General features: G+C 43.7%; 1 protein-coding gene across 1 annotated transcript; it reads right to left on the bottom strand.

Moving 5' to 3' along the window:
* Positions 1 to 10,492: 10,492 nt before the first annotated feature.
* On the bottom strand, positions 10,493 to 18,789 carry LOC309544321 (uncharacterized protein; the record flags this gene model as incomplete). The annotated part of the gene is made up of 2 exons (XM_082243228.1): positions 10,493 to 11,897; positions 18,692 to 18,789. The coding sequence occupies 2 exons, from the start codon at positions 18,787 to 18,789 to the stop codon at positions 10,493 to 10,495; spliced, it is 1,503 nt and encodes a 500-aa protein (XP_082099354.1).
* Between the last annotated feature and the right edge of the window lie 1,136 nt (positions 18,790 to 19,925).

The following is a 19,925-nucleotide window of genomic DNA, read 5'->3' as shown; positions in this document are numbered from 1 at the left end:
GCATGATGACAATCAAAAGAGGGGTTTTGCCTCTGTAACCAAGGATAACCAATGAACACTGGGTAATGAGGTGAGGAAATTACTTGAAATTGGATTAACTCATGATGCAGAGCCCTTATGATCATGGTCAACGGCGCAGTCTCATGAGTCACATGGGCAAGCTGTGAAGGTCTCCCATCAAAAGCCTCAATGGTAAGTGGAGTAGCACGAAGCTGCAGCGGAATCGAGTGCTGAAATAAATATTACCACTAGGTGGATTGCCTGCATCTTTTGAATTCATGGCCTTCGCCTAATGTCAGGAACCATGAATCAGACTGAGACAGAAAATGCAGTAAAAATCACACCTTTAATGTAATAGTAAAAATAGTACAGATCATAAACGTAGTCAAAACATAATCCAGGGTTCGGAAGCCAAAATGGGTAATAAGATGGTCCAGTGATCAGGGAGACAGAAATCAGTGTAGTTGGAAGCAGTAGGTCGGGATCAGGAACCTGAAGGGACGTCAGCTGGGGGAAGTCTTTAACAGGAAGCTTAAAGAGGAAGTAAACTTCCATCTTTGAGTTTTACCTAAAGGTAAGCCTATATTAAGACTCATCTATAAGTAGTGTAAATAGCTCCTAAACATGTGCCGTTTAGGAGATATTTACTGAGCTAGCCGCCATTGGCGCTTGCGCTCTGAAGGAACAGCCACCCGTGCCATTTCTTCAGAGCAGTGTACCATGACTAGCGGCTCCTGCGTGAACCCGGAAGGAAGACCAGGTAGAGATGTACGCTGCCTTCAGCGATGGCATTGCATTGCTGGAACGCTTAGTTTTCAGGTATTTTTAAAATATGCATACTAGCACATCAAGCCTTTGCCTTGCAGGTAAAAAAAAAAAAGTGCAGTGGTTTTTACCGCTTTAAATAGCCAGAAAGGGGCTGGCTGAAGGCGGCGGGACTGACGAGCAGATAATGATAAGCATGTGAGCCACTGAGGAAACAATGAGTGCTGACAATTAACGGACAGCTGTGCAGCCTGAGCACAGAGAAGAGAGCTACTGTGAGCCCAGCCCTGACACAAAGACCTTGTCATAAGTTATAACCCCTCACTGTACTAAAATTTTTATTTTTCTTGGTCTTTGTCCCCATTGAAAAGATTCTCCCAATCTCTCAATAGTGACACAGATAGCAATAAAAACTTAACATAGCTTTAAGACCTTTCCAACTCTATCTATAACTAAAGAAACATTTTGGCAGTTGGGCTTGAAACACACCCTGACAAATATCAATTACCCAGTTTTTTACCCAAAAAGAAAGAAAAAAAAAAGATAGGACTTTTCAGGTGCTAGCAACCTCGGCAGTAAAGTACAATCAACTACAGGCGGTCCCCAGGTTTCAAACATCTGACTTAAAAATGACACCTACTTACAAATGGAGGGAGATAACAGGAATTGAGAAGAAATCTCCCCCTAGGAAGGGAAATTCACTCCTGTAAGAGTTATCATGGGAATAAGGTGTCTCCACTGAAGGTTTCTCACCAATCCTGGTTTCCACAACAACCCAAAATTTTCAAAATCCAAATGTTATAGGGACAGAAAGGAACAGGAGCACAGACAGCAAAACAAATGTTACAGGGGTGTTAAACCATCCCTAGGCTATCCAAAAAACGTAGAAATTATTTTTGTTGGCTAAAGCTACACTTAAAAAATGTACTTGTTCCGACTTACAAACAAATTCAACTTAAGAACAAACCTACAGTCCCTATCTTGTTTGTAACCCAGGGACGGCCTGTACATTAAAATCTCAATTCTTTTATTTCACACAAAAATATTTAAGATCATTTAAAATGCATGTAGGATTATTAAGACACAAATATCAATGCATCAATTATCATGATTAACCACTTTAGCCCTGGAGGATTTTCCTGCTTAAAGCGGAGTTCCAGGCACGAAAACTTTTTTTCAGTGAACATACCCCCGGGACAGTCAGGGCTAGTACATTCCACAATGGCTAGCCTCTGATCTGTCCCGGTTCGCACTTACCTACAAGAAGAAATACTCACTTTTAAAATTTCTTCTCCAGCGTTGCCATCTCTGTTGTGGGCAGCTGAAGCCAGAGCGATCCTCTTCTGCGTCCTCTTCCGCGTCTTCTTGTCCCAGAATGCGCCTGCACCGGCCCCTCTCGTCACTTCCGGTGCGACGCCGCATTCCTCCACAGATTCTGTTTAGCAGGGAATGTGGCGTCGCCCCAGAAGTGACGAGCGGTGCCGGTGCCGTCGCATTGATTCCTGGGAGCGATGACGTTCAGCTCCCAGGAATCATCGCAAGACAGGAAGTGACGTCGGAGCCGCGGCACCGAGGGAGGAAGTAGAGAATAGGTGAGTATTTTCAATCTCCAATTACAAGGTGAGTGAAAAAAAAATGCCTAACTATCCAATTCCTTTTCAGGTGAAGGAGACCAAGCGGATGGGCACAAAAAAAAAAGTTTGTTTTTGTGCCCGGACCTCCGCTTTAACGTCCAGGCCACTTTTTGCAACTTGGCACTGCGCGAATTTAACTGACAATTGCGCAGTCATGCAACTCCGTACCCAAACTAAATTTACGTCCTTTTTTCCACAAACAGAGCTTTCTTTTGGTGGTATTTGATCACCTCTGCGCTTTTCATTTTTTGCAATCTTAATAAAAAAAAGCGAAAATTTTGCGAAAAAATTTACATTTTCTACTTTGACAGTTAAAAAATATCCAATATATTCAATTTTTGTCACATATTTAGGCCAAAATAAATTTAGCTACATGTCTTTGACAAAAAAAATTCTAAATGAGCGTATTTTTAACCACTTTAACCACTTGCCGACTGCCTAACGCCGATCTACGTCGGCAGTCAGCCCCTCACAGGCAAAGTGACGTAGGGCTAGTCACTAGCTTGTGAGGGTCTAGGGAGCGAGCGCGCGCCCCCGGAGGCGCGCTCCCGCTCCCGCGTGGTCACGGACCCGATGTCCGCCGGTCACTCGGCGATCGGCGGGGGAGAGGGAGAATGTCAGGCAGCTTGTGTAAACAAGCTGCCTGTCATTCTCCTCGCTGTAAAGACACTGATAAAACGGATCTAGTATGTAGATCCGTTGATCAGTGTCCTTACAGCTCAAGCCACAGCCAATCACAGTAGAAAGCACGCCCCTAGGGATACACACAGCCCCTCCCTTCCAAATAAAGTTAACCCCTTCACAACCAGTGTATTTTTACAGTAACAGTGCATATGTATAGCACTGATTACTGTAGAAATGTCACTGGTAACCCCAAAAGTGTCACAAATGTCAGTCAAGGGTCCGATCTGTCCGCCCAAATGTCGCAGTACCGCAAAAAAAATCGCAGATCGCCGCCATTACGCGTTAAAAAAAAACAACAAAAATGACAAAAATCTTTCCCTTTGTTAGTAAACGCGATAACTTTTGCGCAAACCAATCAAAATACGCTTTTTGCGATTTTTTTTACCAAATATATGTAGCATAAAACAAATTGGCCAAAAATTTTAAAAAATTTTGATTTTTACTTTTTTTTTGGGGGGAATTTCATATAAAAAAATGTGAAAAATATTGTTATTTTTGCAAAATTGACGCTCTTTTTTTGTTTATAGCGCGTGATCAAAAAATCGCACAGGTGATCAAATACCACCAAAAGAAAGCTCTGTTTGTGGGAAAAAAAGGACGTCAAATTCGTTTAGGTACAGCGTCGCACGACCGCGCAATTGTCCGTTAAAGTCACGCAGTGCCGAATCGCAAAATACCCCCTGGTCAGGAAGGGGGTAAAATCTTCCGGGGCTTAAGTGGTTAAGACCGGAAGATGCTGTACCCAAATTAAATTTATGTCCTTTTTTCCCCACAAATAGAGCTTTCTTTTGGTGGTATTTGATCACCTGTGCGATTTTAAATTTTTGAAAAAAAGAGCGACAATTTTGAAAAAAAATACAATATTTTTTACATTCTGATATATAACAATCCCCCATAAAAAATAAAAAAAAATCAACATTTTTTAACATTATAGGCCAATTTGTTTTCTGCTACATATTTTTGGTAAAAAAAATCACAATAAGCGTATTTTGATTGGTTTGCGCAAAAGTTATTGCGTTTACTAACTACGGGAAAGATTTGTCATTTTTATTGTTTATTTTTTATTACTAGTAATAGCGGCAATCTGCAATTTTTTTTGCGGGACTGCAACATTGCGGCGGACAGATCGGACCACTGACTGACATTTTTGACACTTTTGGGGGTACCAGTGACATTACTACAGTAATCAGTGCTAAAAATATTCACTGTTACTGTAATAATGACACTGGCAGGGAAGGGGTTAACACTGTTGGTGATCAAATGTATGCCTCATGCTTATTGACGTGTGTGGGGGAGGGGGTTCTGTGACACAGACACAGATGGCAGGTTCAGCTATGCTGAATCCTGTAATCTGTGACTGTCTGCCACATAGGAGTTTACACAAGCGGGCGGATTTCCTCACTCGATCCCCGACGATCGGGGAAGAGCGGCGGTGATCACCGCCTCTCCTCCCCTGGCCCGACTCCCGCTGTGTCTGAAGAGGGGGCGGGATCCAGCGACGTAGGTCTACCTCGCTGGACCCAGGAGAGCCACTTTGCCGCAGTAGGCTCAATGTGAGCAGACGGCAAGTGGTTAAACACCTTGAATATCCTGCTCACCATATAAATATCCCAATATTGTTCAGCTGGATATAATTTAGAGTATAATGAAGATAACTTGATGTTTAGAAATGGTGGTTTTAAGCTGCATACACACTATACAATTTTCTTTAGATTTTTTCCTTTAGACTTACCAAAATCATATAATATGAGGTCAGACCTAAACACTTTCAATTTATATGCAGTCAGACAGGCCCTTGCACTACATAGTTGAAGGTAAATCTAATGGAAATCTACCAACAAAAGTTGTATAGTGTGTATCCAGCTTAACTGCTTGCCGACTGCTCACAGTATATTTACTGCGGCAGTCAGCCCCTCACAGGCAGAGCGACGTAGGTCTACGTCGCTAGCCTGTGAGGCTCTGGGGAGCTCCCGCGCGGCCCCGGAGGTGCGCTCCCGCTCCCGCACGGTCACGGACCCCCCCGCGCATGTGACCGGCGGACCCGATGTCCGCCGGTCACTCGGCGATCGTCGGGGAGAGGGAGAAAGTCAGGCGGCTTATGTAAACAAGCCGCCTGTCATTCTCCCTGGTGTAGAAACACTGATCACACGGTTCTACAATGTAGGACCGTAGATCATTGTTCCTACAGCTCAAGCAACAGCCAATCACAGTAAGAATCTTGCCCCTAAGGACACACATAACCCCTCCCTCTCAAATAAAGTTAACCCCTTCACTACCAGTGTATTTTTACAGTAACAGTGCATATGTATAGCACTGATTACTGTAGAAATGTCACTGGTAACCCCAAAAGTGTCAAAAATGTCAGTCAAGGGTCCGATCTGTCCGCCGCAATGTCGCAGTACCGCAAAAAAATCGCAGATCGCCGCCATTACGCGTTAAAATAAAAACAACAAAAATGACAAAAATCTTTCCCTTTGTTAGTAAACGCGATAACTTTTGCGCAAACCAATCAAAATACGCTTTTTGCGATTTTTTTTTTACCAAACATATGTAGCAGAAAACAAATTGGCCGAAAATGTTAAAAAATTTTGATTTTTACATTTTTTTGGGGGGGAATTTCATTTTATTTTTGCAAAATTGACGCTCTTTTTGTTTATAGCACATGATCAAAAAATCGCACAGGTGATCAAATACCCCCAAAAGAAAGCTCTGTTTGTGGGAAAAAAAGGACGTCAAATTCGTTTAGGTACAGCGTCGCACGACCGCGCAATTGTCTGTTAAAGTCACGCAGTGCCGAATCGCAAAATACCCCTTGATCTTTTAGCAGCCAAATCCTCCGGGGCTTAAGTGGTTAAGGGATAATAAGGTCTCAATGCATTTTGTGGGTTAAGCTTCTTCAAGAGACAAACCAGGTGAAATAATTAGCATGCATGAAGATAGGTGGTGCTGCAAATAGAAAAAGAAGGGCACAAACCCAAACCTGGAGTGCTGGACAGGAGGAGCATATATTGGTAGATGTTTGATAAGCCAGATGGAGTATTGTGTTGTATATCACTCAAAATAATAAGCATCGTGCCTCAACTGCCTTCACATAAGGAAAAGGCCAGCAATGAGAGGAAGGAGCAAGCACAAAACCTCCTTCATTCCATCGATCACCCAGTTTTAAATTACATTAAATAACTTTGTTACAAGCTGTCGGTGGATTAGTATCTTACACCAGATATTATAAAAATCTATTAAATGAGAAATACGCCATCGTTGTATTATGCCTCTATTGGCCTCATAGTATCCCAGTTATTAAATTCCAAACAAGTTTGTCATGTTCACATACTGTAAAGGCCCGTACACACGTACCGATCGTCGGCATACAAACGTCGGCGGACGAAAGATCTGCCGATTGTATGCGTGTTAGTATGGTGCCTCCGACAGATGTCTGCGCACAATCCGCGGACAAAAGTCTTTCTTGCAAACATGAAAATTTTTGTCTGCAGACACCAGAACGGACGATTGTTCGCCTGTCAGTACAGAATTCGGCCGACAGACCGCAGATTTGCAAGACTGGGCATGCTCAGAAAATAAAAAACACAGGGAAAGTTAACCATTACATGACATCACTTCTGCAGTCAGCTGAAGTCTGCAGACAAAATTCTTGTGCTGTCCTTGTGCTGTCTTTGCACTTTTCAACAGACACCGACATCCCGGGGAGAAAAGACGAACATTTGTATGCCGACGATCGGTACGTGTGTACGGGGCTTAACTATCACATTTTCTTTCAACTTTATATGCTCACACTTTACCTTTCACTCTTATCTGACAGTGTTTTATGTTAAAAGAAAATTGTCTTCCCCCTATAAAATAAACCACCCTTGAGATAACAGAAGGAACTCCACTCCCTATGTTACCGGAGGATCAGAGAAAAAAATAAACTGATATAAAACATGTATGTGACATGCTTGCTGGCATGATTCCCAGCAATTATTCTTATTAAATAAAACATTTTAAAAGTATGCTTTGCAGCTTATTGTACCATCATTTTTGGTATCATATTGGTGTAGAATAGATAAATAACATCAAGTGGGATGTATTCTTGGCAGAACATTATCATACTGTGTATATAATAGTAAAATATTCTGATTTTATCTCTAGCTATAGAATGCCAAGAATTTTTTTTTAACAACTTAATCCCAAATCCTAAAATCATGTAGATACTTACCGTAATTTTCCTTTCCTGGTGCCTATCCATGGCAGCATACCTGTGATAGAGCTCCGTCTCTACTCCGTCTTCAGGACTAGTGAATAGCATAAAAGAAAGATGCCCCCTATTCCCAGCATTCTCCTGTAATATAGAATACCGAGGGAGGGAGCGTATGCTGCCATGGATAGGCACCAGGAAAGGAAAATTACGGTAAGTATGATACAATTTTCCATTTTCCTGGTGCCTCCATGGCAGCATACCTGTGATAAATAACTAGCATAACAAGGGTGGGTAATGCCAAATAAGTAAATTTTTAATTGGAAAAAGACATTGCTGATTGAATTGCTCTTCTTCCAAACTCAACGGTTGTGAGTGACCCAGGGTCGATACGGTAGTGTCTGAAGAACGTGTGTTGAGAAGACCATGAGGCGGCCCTGCAAACCGTCTCCAAAGACACATTAGCCCTCGCCGCCCAAGAAGCTGAAACTGCCCTGGTAGAATGAGCCCTCACTCGAGAAGGAGGATCCAAGCCCTTGATTTTGTAGACCTTTTGGATTAGCTTGATTATCCAAGATGACAGAGTCCTGCTGGTAGCTTCCTTGCCTCTGTTCTTTCCGTAGGGAACAATGAACAACCTTTCTGAAGATCTGAAAGATTCTGTTGCTCCTAAGTAGGCCCGAATAACTCTGGAGATGTCCAGGTTATGATGCGTGTTTGACTCTGGATCCAACAGAACAGGTAGTGCCCATGGTTCAAGAAGATGGCTTGAGGACGATACCTTAGGGATGAAGCTTCGTAATGGACGAAGCTCAACTCTATCAGGGAAAAAGGTGATATGCTCTTCACCTATCCCTAAGGCATGCAGTTCAGAAACTCGTTTTCCAGAGGTGATGGCTACAAGAAATACCGTTTGTAGAGTCACATTCCACAAGGTTGCTTGCTCCACAGGGGCAAAGGGGGTTCCGGATAGAGCTTCCAAAATTAAAGAAAGATCCCACTGAGGAAAAGGGTGTCTAGTGGGGGGGCGAATTCTTCGTACCCCTTTAAAGAAAGTGATCACCAAAGGATCTAATGCCCATCTTATATTGGTTGCTGCTGAGATCGCTGCGACCTGTACTTTTAGAGAGCTTAGACCTAACCCCAAATCCAATCCTGATTGAAGAAAGGATAGTAAATTGGAGGAAGAGGGACTGATCGGGTTGAATTCTTGTTCTGTCGCAAATTGCAGAAATTTATTCCAAATCCTGGAATAGATTGCATTTGTAGAGGGTTTTTTAGCCTTCAAGAGTGTAGAAATGACTCCGGGAGTACATCCTAAAGACTGAAACCTCCTCCTTTCAGCCTCCACACATGAAGGTCCAGCCTCTGCGGGTCCGGGTGGCATAGACCCCTCTGAGAGAGCAGATCTGGAAAGGGAGGAATCTTGACAGGAGGTCCCAGACTGAGTTGTACTGCCAGAGGGAACCATGGTCTCTTCGGCTAGAACGGAAGAACTGCTAAGATTTGAACTGGTTCTCTGAGGAGTCTCCTGAGAAATTTCAGAATTAACGGACGTGGAGGAAAGGCATAAGCCATGGAAAAGTTCCAAGGGCACGTCAGGGCATCTACCGCCTCCGCCTGAGGGTGGGGGAGACGAGAGAAAAACCTGGGAAGTCTTGAGTTCTCCGGGGTAGCGAACATATCCAGTTGTGGGGGAAACCAGAGGTTGGAGATCTGCAGGAAAATGTGTGGATGGAGACACCATTCGTTGTTGTCCAGAAAATTCCTGGACAGGGAGTCTGCTATGGTGTTGAGCTTGCCTGGAAGGTAGACCGCTCTCAGATCCATCAGGTTCCTCTCCGCCCAGAGCATTATGGGTTCGACCTCCAACAGGAGGGATCTGCTGCGTGTTCCCCCCTGTTTCTGTAGGTAGGATACTGCTGCTTTGTTGTCCATCCTGAGAAGAACTCTGTGTCCTTGGAGGAGTGGTGTTAAGGATGTTAGGGCTAAGAAGGCCGCTCTTAACTCCAGCACATTGGATACTATTCCCCTGGTTGAACAGGACCATCTTCCTTGAAGATTTGTATCTCCGCAATGGGCGCCCCAACCGTATCCGCTCGCGTCTGACGTAACAATGGTCCATGAAAACGAACCTAGATAGTGAGGCTTCTCGAGGTTCTTCCTCTTTGTCCACCAGTGTAAGCTCCTGCGCATCACTGAGGTTATTTTGATCCTCTGGCAAAGATGTTCCTTCTTCCACTGCGCTAGGAAGCCTGTTTGGAAGAAACGTAGATGCCAATGGGCCCATGGCACCATGGGGATGCAAGATGACATCGTACCCACTAGGCTCAGGCACTGGGAGGCCGTCAGATGAGTACTTTCGATGACCTTGTACATTCTCTGGATGACAATGTCTCTCTTCTCGGGAGGTAAGGATACCGTTCCCTGTCGAGTATTGAAGAATGCCCCGAGATAAACCATCTGTTGTGTTGGTGAAAGATGACTCTTCTTCAGATTTACCAGCCATCCGAAATCTTCCAGGGACTGAAGAAGAATCTCCCTGTGGGACATTAGCTGTACTGGATTGTCTGCAAGGAGAAGGATGTCGTCCAAATAATGGAACACTCTTAAACCCCTCTCCCGGAGGGGGGCGATAACAGCTATCAGAACCTTGGTAAATACCCGAGGTGAGGTACAGAGGCCGAACTGAAGGGCCTTGAATTGTAAATGTATTCCCCCTACTGTAAACCTCAGAAACTTCTGGAAGGATGGAAGGATGGGAATGTGTAGATAGGCATCCTGGAGGTCGAGTGATATCATCCAGTCTCCTGGCTGGATTACCTGGATGATTGTATTTAGTGATTCCATCTTGAAGCTTTCGAGTGTTATATAACGATTTAGCTTCTTGAGATCTATCACAGGTCTCCATCCTCCTGTCTTTTTTCTGACCAGAAAGAGCGGGGAATAGAAGCCTGTATAGTGTTCTGCCGATGGGACTGGAACAACTGCTCCCTGGAGCTGAAGTTCTGTCAGAAATTGTAGTAGTGCCGAAGCTTTTTCCCGAGAAGCTGGGATTCTTGTTTTCTGAAAGACTTGAGGTGGTGAATGGGAGAACTCCCAATGATGCCCTAACTTGATCGTGGACAAGACCCAAGGGTCCTGGCAGCGGGCAGCCCAGACCGGGTAGAAAAGTTGCAGTCTTGCTCCGACTGGGAGGGACTGCAGACCCCTGGCGTCAAAAAGACTTTGTGGATTCTTGGGGAGCTGTAAGGGACTTATTTTTGCGTGCCCCCAAAAAAGAGGCCTGCGTGCCCCTCCAGGGTCTTCTGTTCTCCCCTTGTTGTCTTGGCTGCCTGTAGTCTCTGTATCTTGATGGGCGAAATCTTGAAGAAACCACTCTGGATCTCTTGGGTTTTCTGTCCTGGGGGAGTAATCCGGACTTCCCTCCTGAGACTCTGGAGATAGCTTCATCCAATCTCTTCCCAAAGAGAGCCTTTCCATCAAAGGGTATCCTACACCAATTTTGTTTGGATGATAGATCCGCCGTCCAAGATTTTAACCAAAGGGCCCTTTTCGCCATTACTGCGTGAAGCATTGACCTTGCTGAACAGCGGATTGTATCGATTGCGGCTTCTCCGACAAAGTCTGCTGATATCTTGAGTTCTTCAAGCGCCTTGATGATGTCTTTTCGGGGAACATCCTGACGCAAGGCTGTCTCCACATTATCTGTCCAGACTCTGATGGCGTTGGACACCGATGTAAGTGCAATGGCCGGTTTACAGGCAGCGCCTGAGGCCAAGTAGCTTCTCTTTAGGTCAAAATCGATCTTGCGGTCTAGAGGATCCCTAAAGGAAGTCGAATCCTCCATGGGAAGAGTCACATTCTTTGCAAGGCGTGCCACTGCTGCATCAACTACCGGCATAGAGTTTAAGGATTGTGCATCCGATTCGGCCAGTGGGTAAAGTTTATTGAGGCGACCCAGAGAAAACTTCTTATCGGTTTTCTTCCATTCTTCCTCTATAATCTCTCTGATCTCACCCATTAGTGGGAAAAAAACCTGCTTCCTTTTAAGGAAGGGGAAGTAAGTCTTGGATTTTGCCGGGGGATCCTCTGTGTCTTCCCAGGCAATGGCTGTCTTCACTGCCTGGATGAATGGCTGCACCAAGGTATAACTGAAGCCTGATGGATCTGCTTCGTCTGAGGACTCCTCTGAGAGTGAATCCGCGGAATCGTCTCTGGCCGGTGGGTCTGAGGACGGCCGAGAGGTGTTGGGGCCTGAAGGACCTGGTGCATTAGGATCTGTGCCTTGTGCTAATGCCCTAGAAGGGGCTGTCTGCGCGGGAATCAGGGTTGTCAACTCTGCGAGGGAGTCCTTCATAGTTTGTTTGAGCATATCTACCACCTGGATATTTTCTGCTTCCCGATTGGAGGCATACTCGCGGAAGCAGTCTTTGCAAACCAGCTTGCGTGGCAAGGGTATTGCTCCACAGGCCCAACATTTTTTGGAGGAGCGAGGTGGTGCAGAGGGCGAGCGTTGCCTTGATCTTGATCTTTCTGAAGATCTATGGCGGGATCTGCGATCCGGGCTGTCATCTTCGCGGTGTCCTGAAGATCTTCCTGATCTTCTAGAATGAGTAGGGCTGAAATAAAGTACCCTTGTCAGCCAATTATGCACTCTTTTTTTAGTACCTAAACATACTCACGATAAGGTGGTCCTATACCTATTGTGAGGATCTTGTGCACGGGATGAGTGGCTCATTGCAGGGCGTTACGGGAGGACCGACTAAAAAGAAAAACGTAGAATAGATCAAAAAGATGGCAAGACGATGAGCACAAAAGGTGATTAGAAATAGGGTGGGCATAGGGTCTTCAATAAAAGGGGGCCGGGGAAAAACGGAAGAAAAAACGTAAAGAAAAGCGATACCCCCATTTTTTTTTTTTTTTTTTAAAAACATATACACATATATATATATACAGTATATACATACATACATACATGTAAACACACATATACTATCATACGCACCGTTCCCTCACCCCTCTTTTTTTTTTTTTTTTTTTTTTTTTTTACCAATTTTAAGAAAAAAAATTTTTTTTTTTTTTTTACTATATAAATAAAGTTTTTTTTTTTTTTTTTTTTTTTAACCATATAAATAAAGTTTTTTTTTTTTTTTTTTTATATAAATAAAATCCTTTATTGCCCTGCAGAGAGCAATAACTTACCTGGGGCTTTTTGCATAGAATAATGCAGGAACCATCAGCCTGGATAACTACCAGGCTAATGATTCCTTTAATACTAATAGGAGGAGGGAGGGAGCTCAAAATCCCTCCTCCTCCATTAATTGGAATGTTAAGGGAAACTGTGGGCAAAAGCCCTACCTGTTTCCCTTAACCAAGATGGCCGCCCGCGCTTCGATCGTACTGCGCATGCGCCCGCGCATGCGCACACGCCCTAGCTACCCGACCGCCGGAATCCCCACCTCCCCACACTGGAACGCCAGCGAATAGGATAAGGAGGGGAGGAGCGGAGCGGCCGAAGGCTGCACACCCTACACAGCCCCAGAACGCCGTACGCCGATGAGGCAGGAGCCCGGAGCGGGACAAACAAGCCAAAGAACAGGTATTTAAAAAGGACGGTATAAAACATATAAGGGGCTTATCATTATATGAACCTAGTAGAAAAGGGAAATGAGAGAAAATATAGGAAGGGGAGAGCAAAGATATGACCTATCTGTGACAGGAAAGGGGGAAGGAAAAAATACAAGAGAAAAGAAACTACTTTAAGGTAGTGGGTCCTCCTGCAAAACCCTGCGGTCAAATCATCATAAAACTGTTCCATTGCAGGCAGAATGCGTTCCTATGAGGAAACTCTGCGCCTTACCCCAAGATCCACAGAAGGGGTTCCCAGTCTTATCAGTGCTTTGAGCGACCCAAGAAGCAGGGACTGCGCACGGGAGAGGCTTAACCCGGCGGAAGCTGCCAGATGGTCAGCAGGTAAGGACATACTGCTACTCTTCACCAGTCAAGAAGGTATGAGGAAAAAAAGGAGAATGCTGGGAATAGGGGGCGTCTTTCTTTTATGCTATTCACTAGTCCTGAAGACGGAGTAGAGGCGGAGCTCTATCACAGGTATGCTGCCATGGAGGCACCAGGAAATCCACTTAATTCATTGTTCTTGGGTTTTAAAGGAGATTTCCAAACTAAATGCATTCTCCCATTACCCTGGGGGGCCTAGTAGCGAAGCATGGTGTATAGCTGCATCATAATGAAAGATTTCACTAGCAAATGGCATTGCACATGCAAGCTGTAACTTTGCTGGTCATTCCGCTAAATATTTAGAGCTGCAGGCTTTGAGGGTCACTTCTCTATTATTTACATGATGCTGACGGCATTGTTTGATGAAGCCCAGTTGTAGCTCAATTGAAAGTTTATTTGACACATTAACCACTTCAGCCAAGGAAGGTTTTACCCCCTTAATGACCAGGCCATTTTTTGCGATTCTGCACTGCGTTGCTTTAACTGACAATTGCACAGTCATGCGACACTGTACCCAAATATAATTGATGTCCTTTTTCCCACAAATAGAGCTTTCTTTTGGTGGTATTTGATCACCTTTGCGGTTTTTGCGCTAGAAACAAAAAAAGTGCGTCAATTTTGAAGAAAACACAATATTTCTACGTTCTTCTATAAAACATTCCCAATAAAACATTTTTAAAAATCAAATTTTTTTTATCAGTTTAGGCCAATTTGGATTCTGCTACATATTTTTTGGTAAAGAAAAAAATCCCAAAAAGCGTATAATAATTGGTTTGCACGAAAGTTATAGCGTTTACAAACTGTGGGATAGATTTATGGACTTTTAATATTTTTTTTTTATTAGTAATGGCGGCAATCAGCAATTTTTATCGGGACTGCGACATTGCGGCGGGCAAATCTGACACTAAGTGATGCTTTTTGGGGACCAGTGACATTAATACAGTGATCAGTGCTTAATAATATGCACTGTTACTATATACGTAAATGACACTGGCAGGAGGGGGTTAACACTGGGGGTGATCAAGGGGTTAAATGTAATCCCTAGATGTGCTTACTAACTGTGTGGGGGATGGATTGAACAGAGGTAGAGAGATTGGTGATTCAGCTTAGCTGAATCACACGATCTTTCCCTGTCTCTCTGACAGGAGAGCTGTCTTACATTGTTTACATACCAGACGGCTCTCCTGTCAGTTTTGCCGAAGATCCCAGAAGGCTGGCGGCGATCGATCCCGCTCCTCCCGCAAGGTCTAATCACAGCGGGAGCACAAATCTGGCGGCACGCACGCCACCAGAACCGCGTGCAAGTAATCACGTAGATCTACGTGATTATGTGCAACTGAGCTGCCCTGCTGCAGTAAATCTGCGTGGGGCGGTTGGCAAGTAGTTAAAGTATAGCTAAAGGCAAAACTTTTTTTTTTTAGTTTTGAATAAAGTGGAGAGGGATTAAAACCCCGTCAGTTTTTTTTTTTTTCTGCCTGTGTCTCACATTAAAAGCTCACAAGATTTCTGGCAGGATCTGTTTTTGTACTTATCAGCCAGGTAAAATAAAATGCTTTCAATGGTATATTTAACATATCAAAATGGAACAAAGAAGAGAAGCTTGATGTTAGGGTTTATATACACAATAAAAATTATACATATATTAAACATTAGTTAGATCTATTTTGAAAAAATATTAAATCGGAGTTCCACCTAAAACAAAAAAAATTACATAAAAATACCCCCGGGACAGTCAGGGCTAGTGCATTCCACAATGGATAGCCTCTGAACTGTCCCAGGTTGCACTTACCTTTTAGAAGAAATACTTACCTTGAAAATGTATTGTCCAGCGCTGCCATCTCAGGTGTGGGCAGCTGAAGCCAGCGCGATCCTCTTATGCATCTTCTTCCATCCTCTTCGGTCCCACGATGCACTGCACTGGCCCCGCCGTCACTTCCGGGCTGCAGCGTCATCCCTGCACAGCTTCTGGGCATGCCTAGAAGCTGTTTAGCAAGTTATGACGCGCCTGCACCGGAACTGACGTCGGGGCCGGTGCAGGCTCATTGATTCCTGGGAGCGATGACGTTCAGCTCCCAGGAATCATTGCAAGCCAGGAAGTGACGGCCGTTGGTGTGGCCGCAGAGGGAGGAAGAGGAAGTAAGGTAAGTATATTTTCTTCTAAAACAAGGTAAGTGAAAAAAAAAAAATTGCGATTATCCGTTTGTTTTTCAGGTGACCCCGAGCAAGAAGATGGACAGAAGTTCAATTTTAGGGTGGAACTCCACTTTAAGTAGAAAAAAAAATAGTCCCCCTAATGAAGTCATAATAGTCAGTATAGTCAATATAAAACTGGCATTATAACCAGGATACACTAACATGCAAATATATAAACTTATATTTCATCAAAAAGAGTCACGCTCATATAAAGATAACAAATGATATGAAAAATATGTAGACCAGAGAGAAAAAATTGGCTTCCTGTGAAAAAATACAAAAGAAAGAAAATACAAAAGAAAAAAGTCCAATGTGCAAAAGAAAAGTCCTCCTTTTCTGTGTTCAAATTTTCTTAAACACTTGAAAAGCCTCCATCACCAATATGAAGAATGTTTAAAGCTGAAGCACCTTTATGGGGAGAGTGCACGCTTACCGGCTAGAGTGTGACCCCCCCAATTAAAGGTAGTAGGGTAAAGGAGCACCTGATATCCAATTAGAAGCAAAATGAAGGTTAATATGCCGTCGCTTAATTGAAAATTGCAAAACATGATAAAGCCAATGCGTTTCGGGGGAACAAAGCCCCCCCCCCCCTTCTTCAGGGCTGCTGCTGTATCCTCATAGAGTACAACTCCTGCCGCACAGCTCATTCACACTGTATGGGCCAGGGAACCCATGTGAATTAGCCATTCATTTTTAAGTTACTTTTTATCATTTCAACACAGCGGCAGATCCTAATTTGATAGGTGTGCAGCTGTGGGTGCACACTGTCAATGTTCAGGGCCCATATACCTGCATCTGCACGCCTTTGGACCTGAGGCTGTGTTCATACAGCTGCTGCATCCTCATAGCGTAACATGGGCTGCCTGCACTCAGCAATATCCACATTAAAGAAAAAAACACTGATTTACACTGTAAAGGCCACACCACCTATGTGAATAACCCTCAACTACATACAGAACTTTTTATTAACTCAATACAGTTTTATCTTTTACATTTAGCATTAGAAGTTTGTAAGTTAGGTTATGTTTGTGCCCGCTAATAATTATTTTAGTGAAAATATTGTTTTGATATGTTCGGGGTGGGGGCTATGTCAGGTAGGCTGTACGGGGCTCCGTGACTTCTAATAACAGCCCTGATAGCACATACTGTATATACCTACACACAGTACATACCAGCGTGGACCAGTGTATCTATATAAAAATTACCATACATAATCTTCAGCCTAAAGTGGGGTACACACTAGTAGAAAATCTGCCGAAAATTCCCGCCCGATGTGAAATCGTCCGATTTTCGCCTAGTGTGTACGCAACTTTCAGCAGCCGATGCCGACATTTTCAGCGAAAAAAAAACGGAGGGACAAACACCAAAATTTTTTTTGTCCGTCCCCAGACGACCGATTTTAGTTTAAAGTGTATGCAGTACGTCCGTGAAAAATCGGATACGAAAGACCGCGCATGATCTGAAGTTGCTGACAACCCGGAAGTCTAGGAACAAATGTGCCAAAAAAAAGAAAAATCGGACAAGAAATGTCGTGAACATTTATGCACTGTCGACTAAAAACGATAATGAACGCTGAGAAGACAGAGAAAAATCGGAGGATATTTCGTCCGATTTTCGTCAAGTGTTTTACGGCCCTTTAAGCCCTGGCCATTCCATTCAAAATGGTGAAAGCCAATCTCAGATGATAGCTATTGTTCTAATGACATAAGGGTGGTACAGAGGATGTCTGCTCAGTTCACGGCTATGTGCTCTTACACCATACTTGAGTACTACTATCAAGAAAGTATTTGCTTTGCCTCACCCTGTTTTCGGCATATCAGATAACCAATAAAGATAGATCACCAATGCAGTTATACAATTGTTTTATGTTTGAGTCACTCAATTCAAGAAGGCTCCATTCACGGTGTGGAGATTCTGCAGAATTAATTTAAATATACTGTATAAGCCTGCTAAATCTACTAAATGTCAAAAAAGAAAAATATTTGAGCTACTGAATGTGAATCAAGGTATGAAGTAATGGCTCCACTAGGCTTTGATGGTGTGCTTTAAAATAAAATAATATTTGGTTACATGAAATTCACTGCAGTTTTCTTCAATTGTTGGATGCAGTCACATCTAGATTTTATTAGGATGTTTTCTATATTCCATTCCTATTAGGTGCTTTACAGCAGAGGCAGCACAATGCTTTAGTGCAAAGGTCTCCATACTGCGGCCCCAGGGCCAGTTGTGGCCATTTGCTTGCCTTTATCCAGCCCTTGGGCCCGGTCCCCCCCTCCCCCCCATTTATATGAGGCAGCATTCATTTCACTGACACCAACATTGGGGCACTATTTCTTCCACGAACACCAACGATGGTGCACTATTCCTCCCACTGACACCAATGATGAGGCTTATTCCTCCCACTAATACCACCAATGGGGCACTATTCCTCTCACTGACACCAATGATGAGGCATAATTCCTCCCACTAATACCACCAATGGGGCAATATCCCTCCCACTGACACCAATGATGAGGCATAATTCCTCCCACTAATACCACCAATGGGGCATTATTCCTCCCACTGACACCAATGATGAGGCATAATTCCTCCCACTAATACCACCAATGAGGCACTATTCCTCCCACTGACACCAATGATGAGGCATAATTCCTCCCACTAATACCACCAATGGGGCAATATCCCTCCCACTGACACCAATGATGAGGCATAATTCCTCCCACTAATACCACCAATGGGGCATTATTCCTCCCACTGACACCAATGATGAGGCATAATTCCTCCCACTAATACCACCAATGGGGCACTATTCCTCCCACTGACACCAATGATGTGGCATAATTCCTCCCACTAATACCACCAATGGGGCACTATTCCTCCCACTGACACCAATGATGAGGCATAATTCCTCCCACTAATACCACCAATGGGGCAATATTCCTCCCACTGACACCAATGATGAGGCATAATTCCTCCCACTAATACCACCAATGGGGCAATATCCCTCCTACTACTGATCACAGGTGCTATGTCAATTTTACTCCTACTGACCACCAAGCCTGAGACATGGTCTTCTCCCTCTGACACTGGGGCATTTTCTACCCCCATTGGCTACAGTCTGGCCCCTCTAAAGTCTGAAGGACAGTAAACTGGCCCTTTGTTTAGAAAGTCTGAAGACCCCTGCCTTAGCGGTTGGCACTCTTACCTTACAGCACTGGCGTCCTTGGCTTGAATCTCAACTATAACGCTAGCTGCATGGAACTTGTATGTGCTTTCTTTGCTTGTATGGGCTTCCTCCGACATCCAAAGGTAGGTTAAAGTGGACCTTGGCCAGTAGGACACGTGATGGTTTGGTGCAGCGGCGGTAACTAGTGGAAGAGGACCGTGTACCGGCGGGAGCCGTTACCAGCCCATAGGACCACAAAGGGGAACCTATCTAGCCCAGGGGGCTATTTAGCTCGAATGGTTCTAATGCCATGTGGCATATAGGACCCACTAGATCCGGTAAGTGATTCAATTTATTCATTCACTCGGGACAAGAAATCGATGATATGGCCAATCAAGCCTGAGCACTTGCACCTTCGAATTTTGAAGACTCACTTTCACTAAGGACAATACCTTTTTGAGCACAAAGTCACCGTTTACTCTGGACTGTTCATAACTCATTTATATTTTAATACTGTCAATTGTATTTTATACCTATAATTTTATATGTCATACACCAAGTCACATATGCACTTTATGGCACCTATTTAACTATTTATTGGGAGTTTTTGATGATTTATATGTACATTTATTTATTGATTTTATTTTATGACATATTTATTTGATTGTATATTTACACTCATCACAGAGATTGACATGGATATTGCTATCCATTAGTTATCTAATAGCAAGCGCTAATTTGGCCTTTCTTTAAGACCATTCACCTTTCAATCATGGGCAGTTGCATGTAATCTCTTATGCAGCGATTACATGCGAGTGACCGGGATCAGCTGCGAGTGTCGGCGGCATTCCATTTTTGGTGCTGCCTCTCAAAACTAGTCCCCAGAACCTCTGCTGGGGTTCTCACATCTAATCCAAGGCAGAGTACTTTCACAGGTGTGACACACCCTTATCCTTGGGTCCAATATACTGTATATACTGTAATCCTAGGTATTTAAAAGCCTTCCCTCTTTCCCATTTAAGAGGTAAGGGACAGAAGGGGGTAGATAACAAATTGTAGCACAATATATATTTAGGAAAAGGACACTCTAGCTACAATAAACAATAAATGCAGAAAAAAAAAATGTTAAGTTAAATCCACTGCTGTGGTTTTTTTTCACCGTTACCTTTGCTTCATACCAGTGTTTGAAAATAACCAGAGCAAAAATCTGAGGATTGAGTGGTAAGGTTGGCACAACAGGAGCACGTTTGTTAGTCAGTGGGAGGAATAGTGT

Source organism: Pelophylax lessonae, assembly GCF_965119305.1.
Source record: "Pelophylax lessonae genome assembly, chromosome: 1".
Lineage (NCBI taxonomy): Eukaryota > Metazoa > Chordata > Amphibia > Anura > Ranidae > Pelophylax > Pelophylax lessonae.
This window is presented reverse-complemented; position numbering and strand designations above follow the sequence as displayed.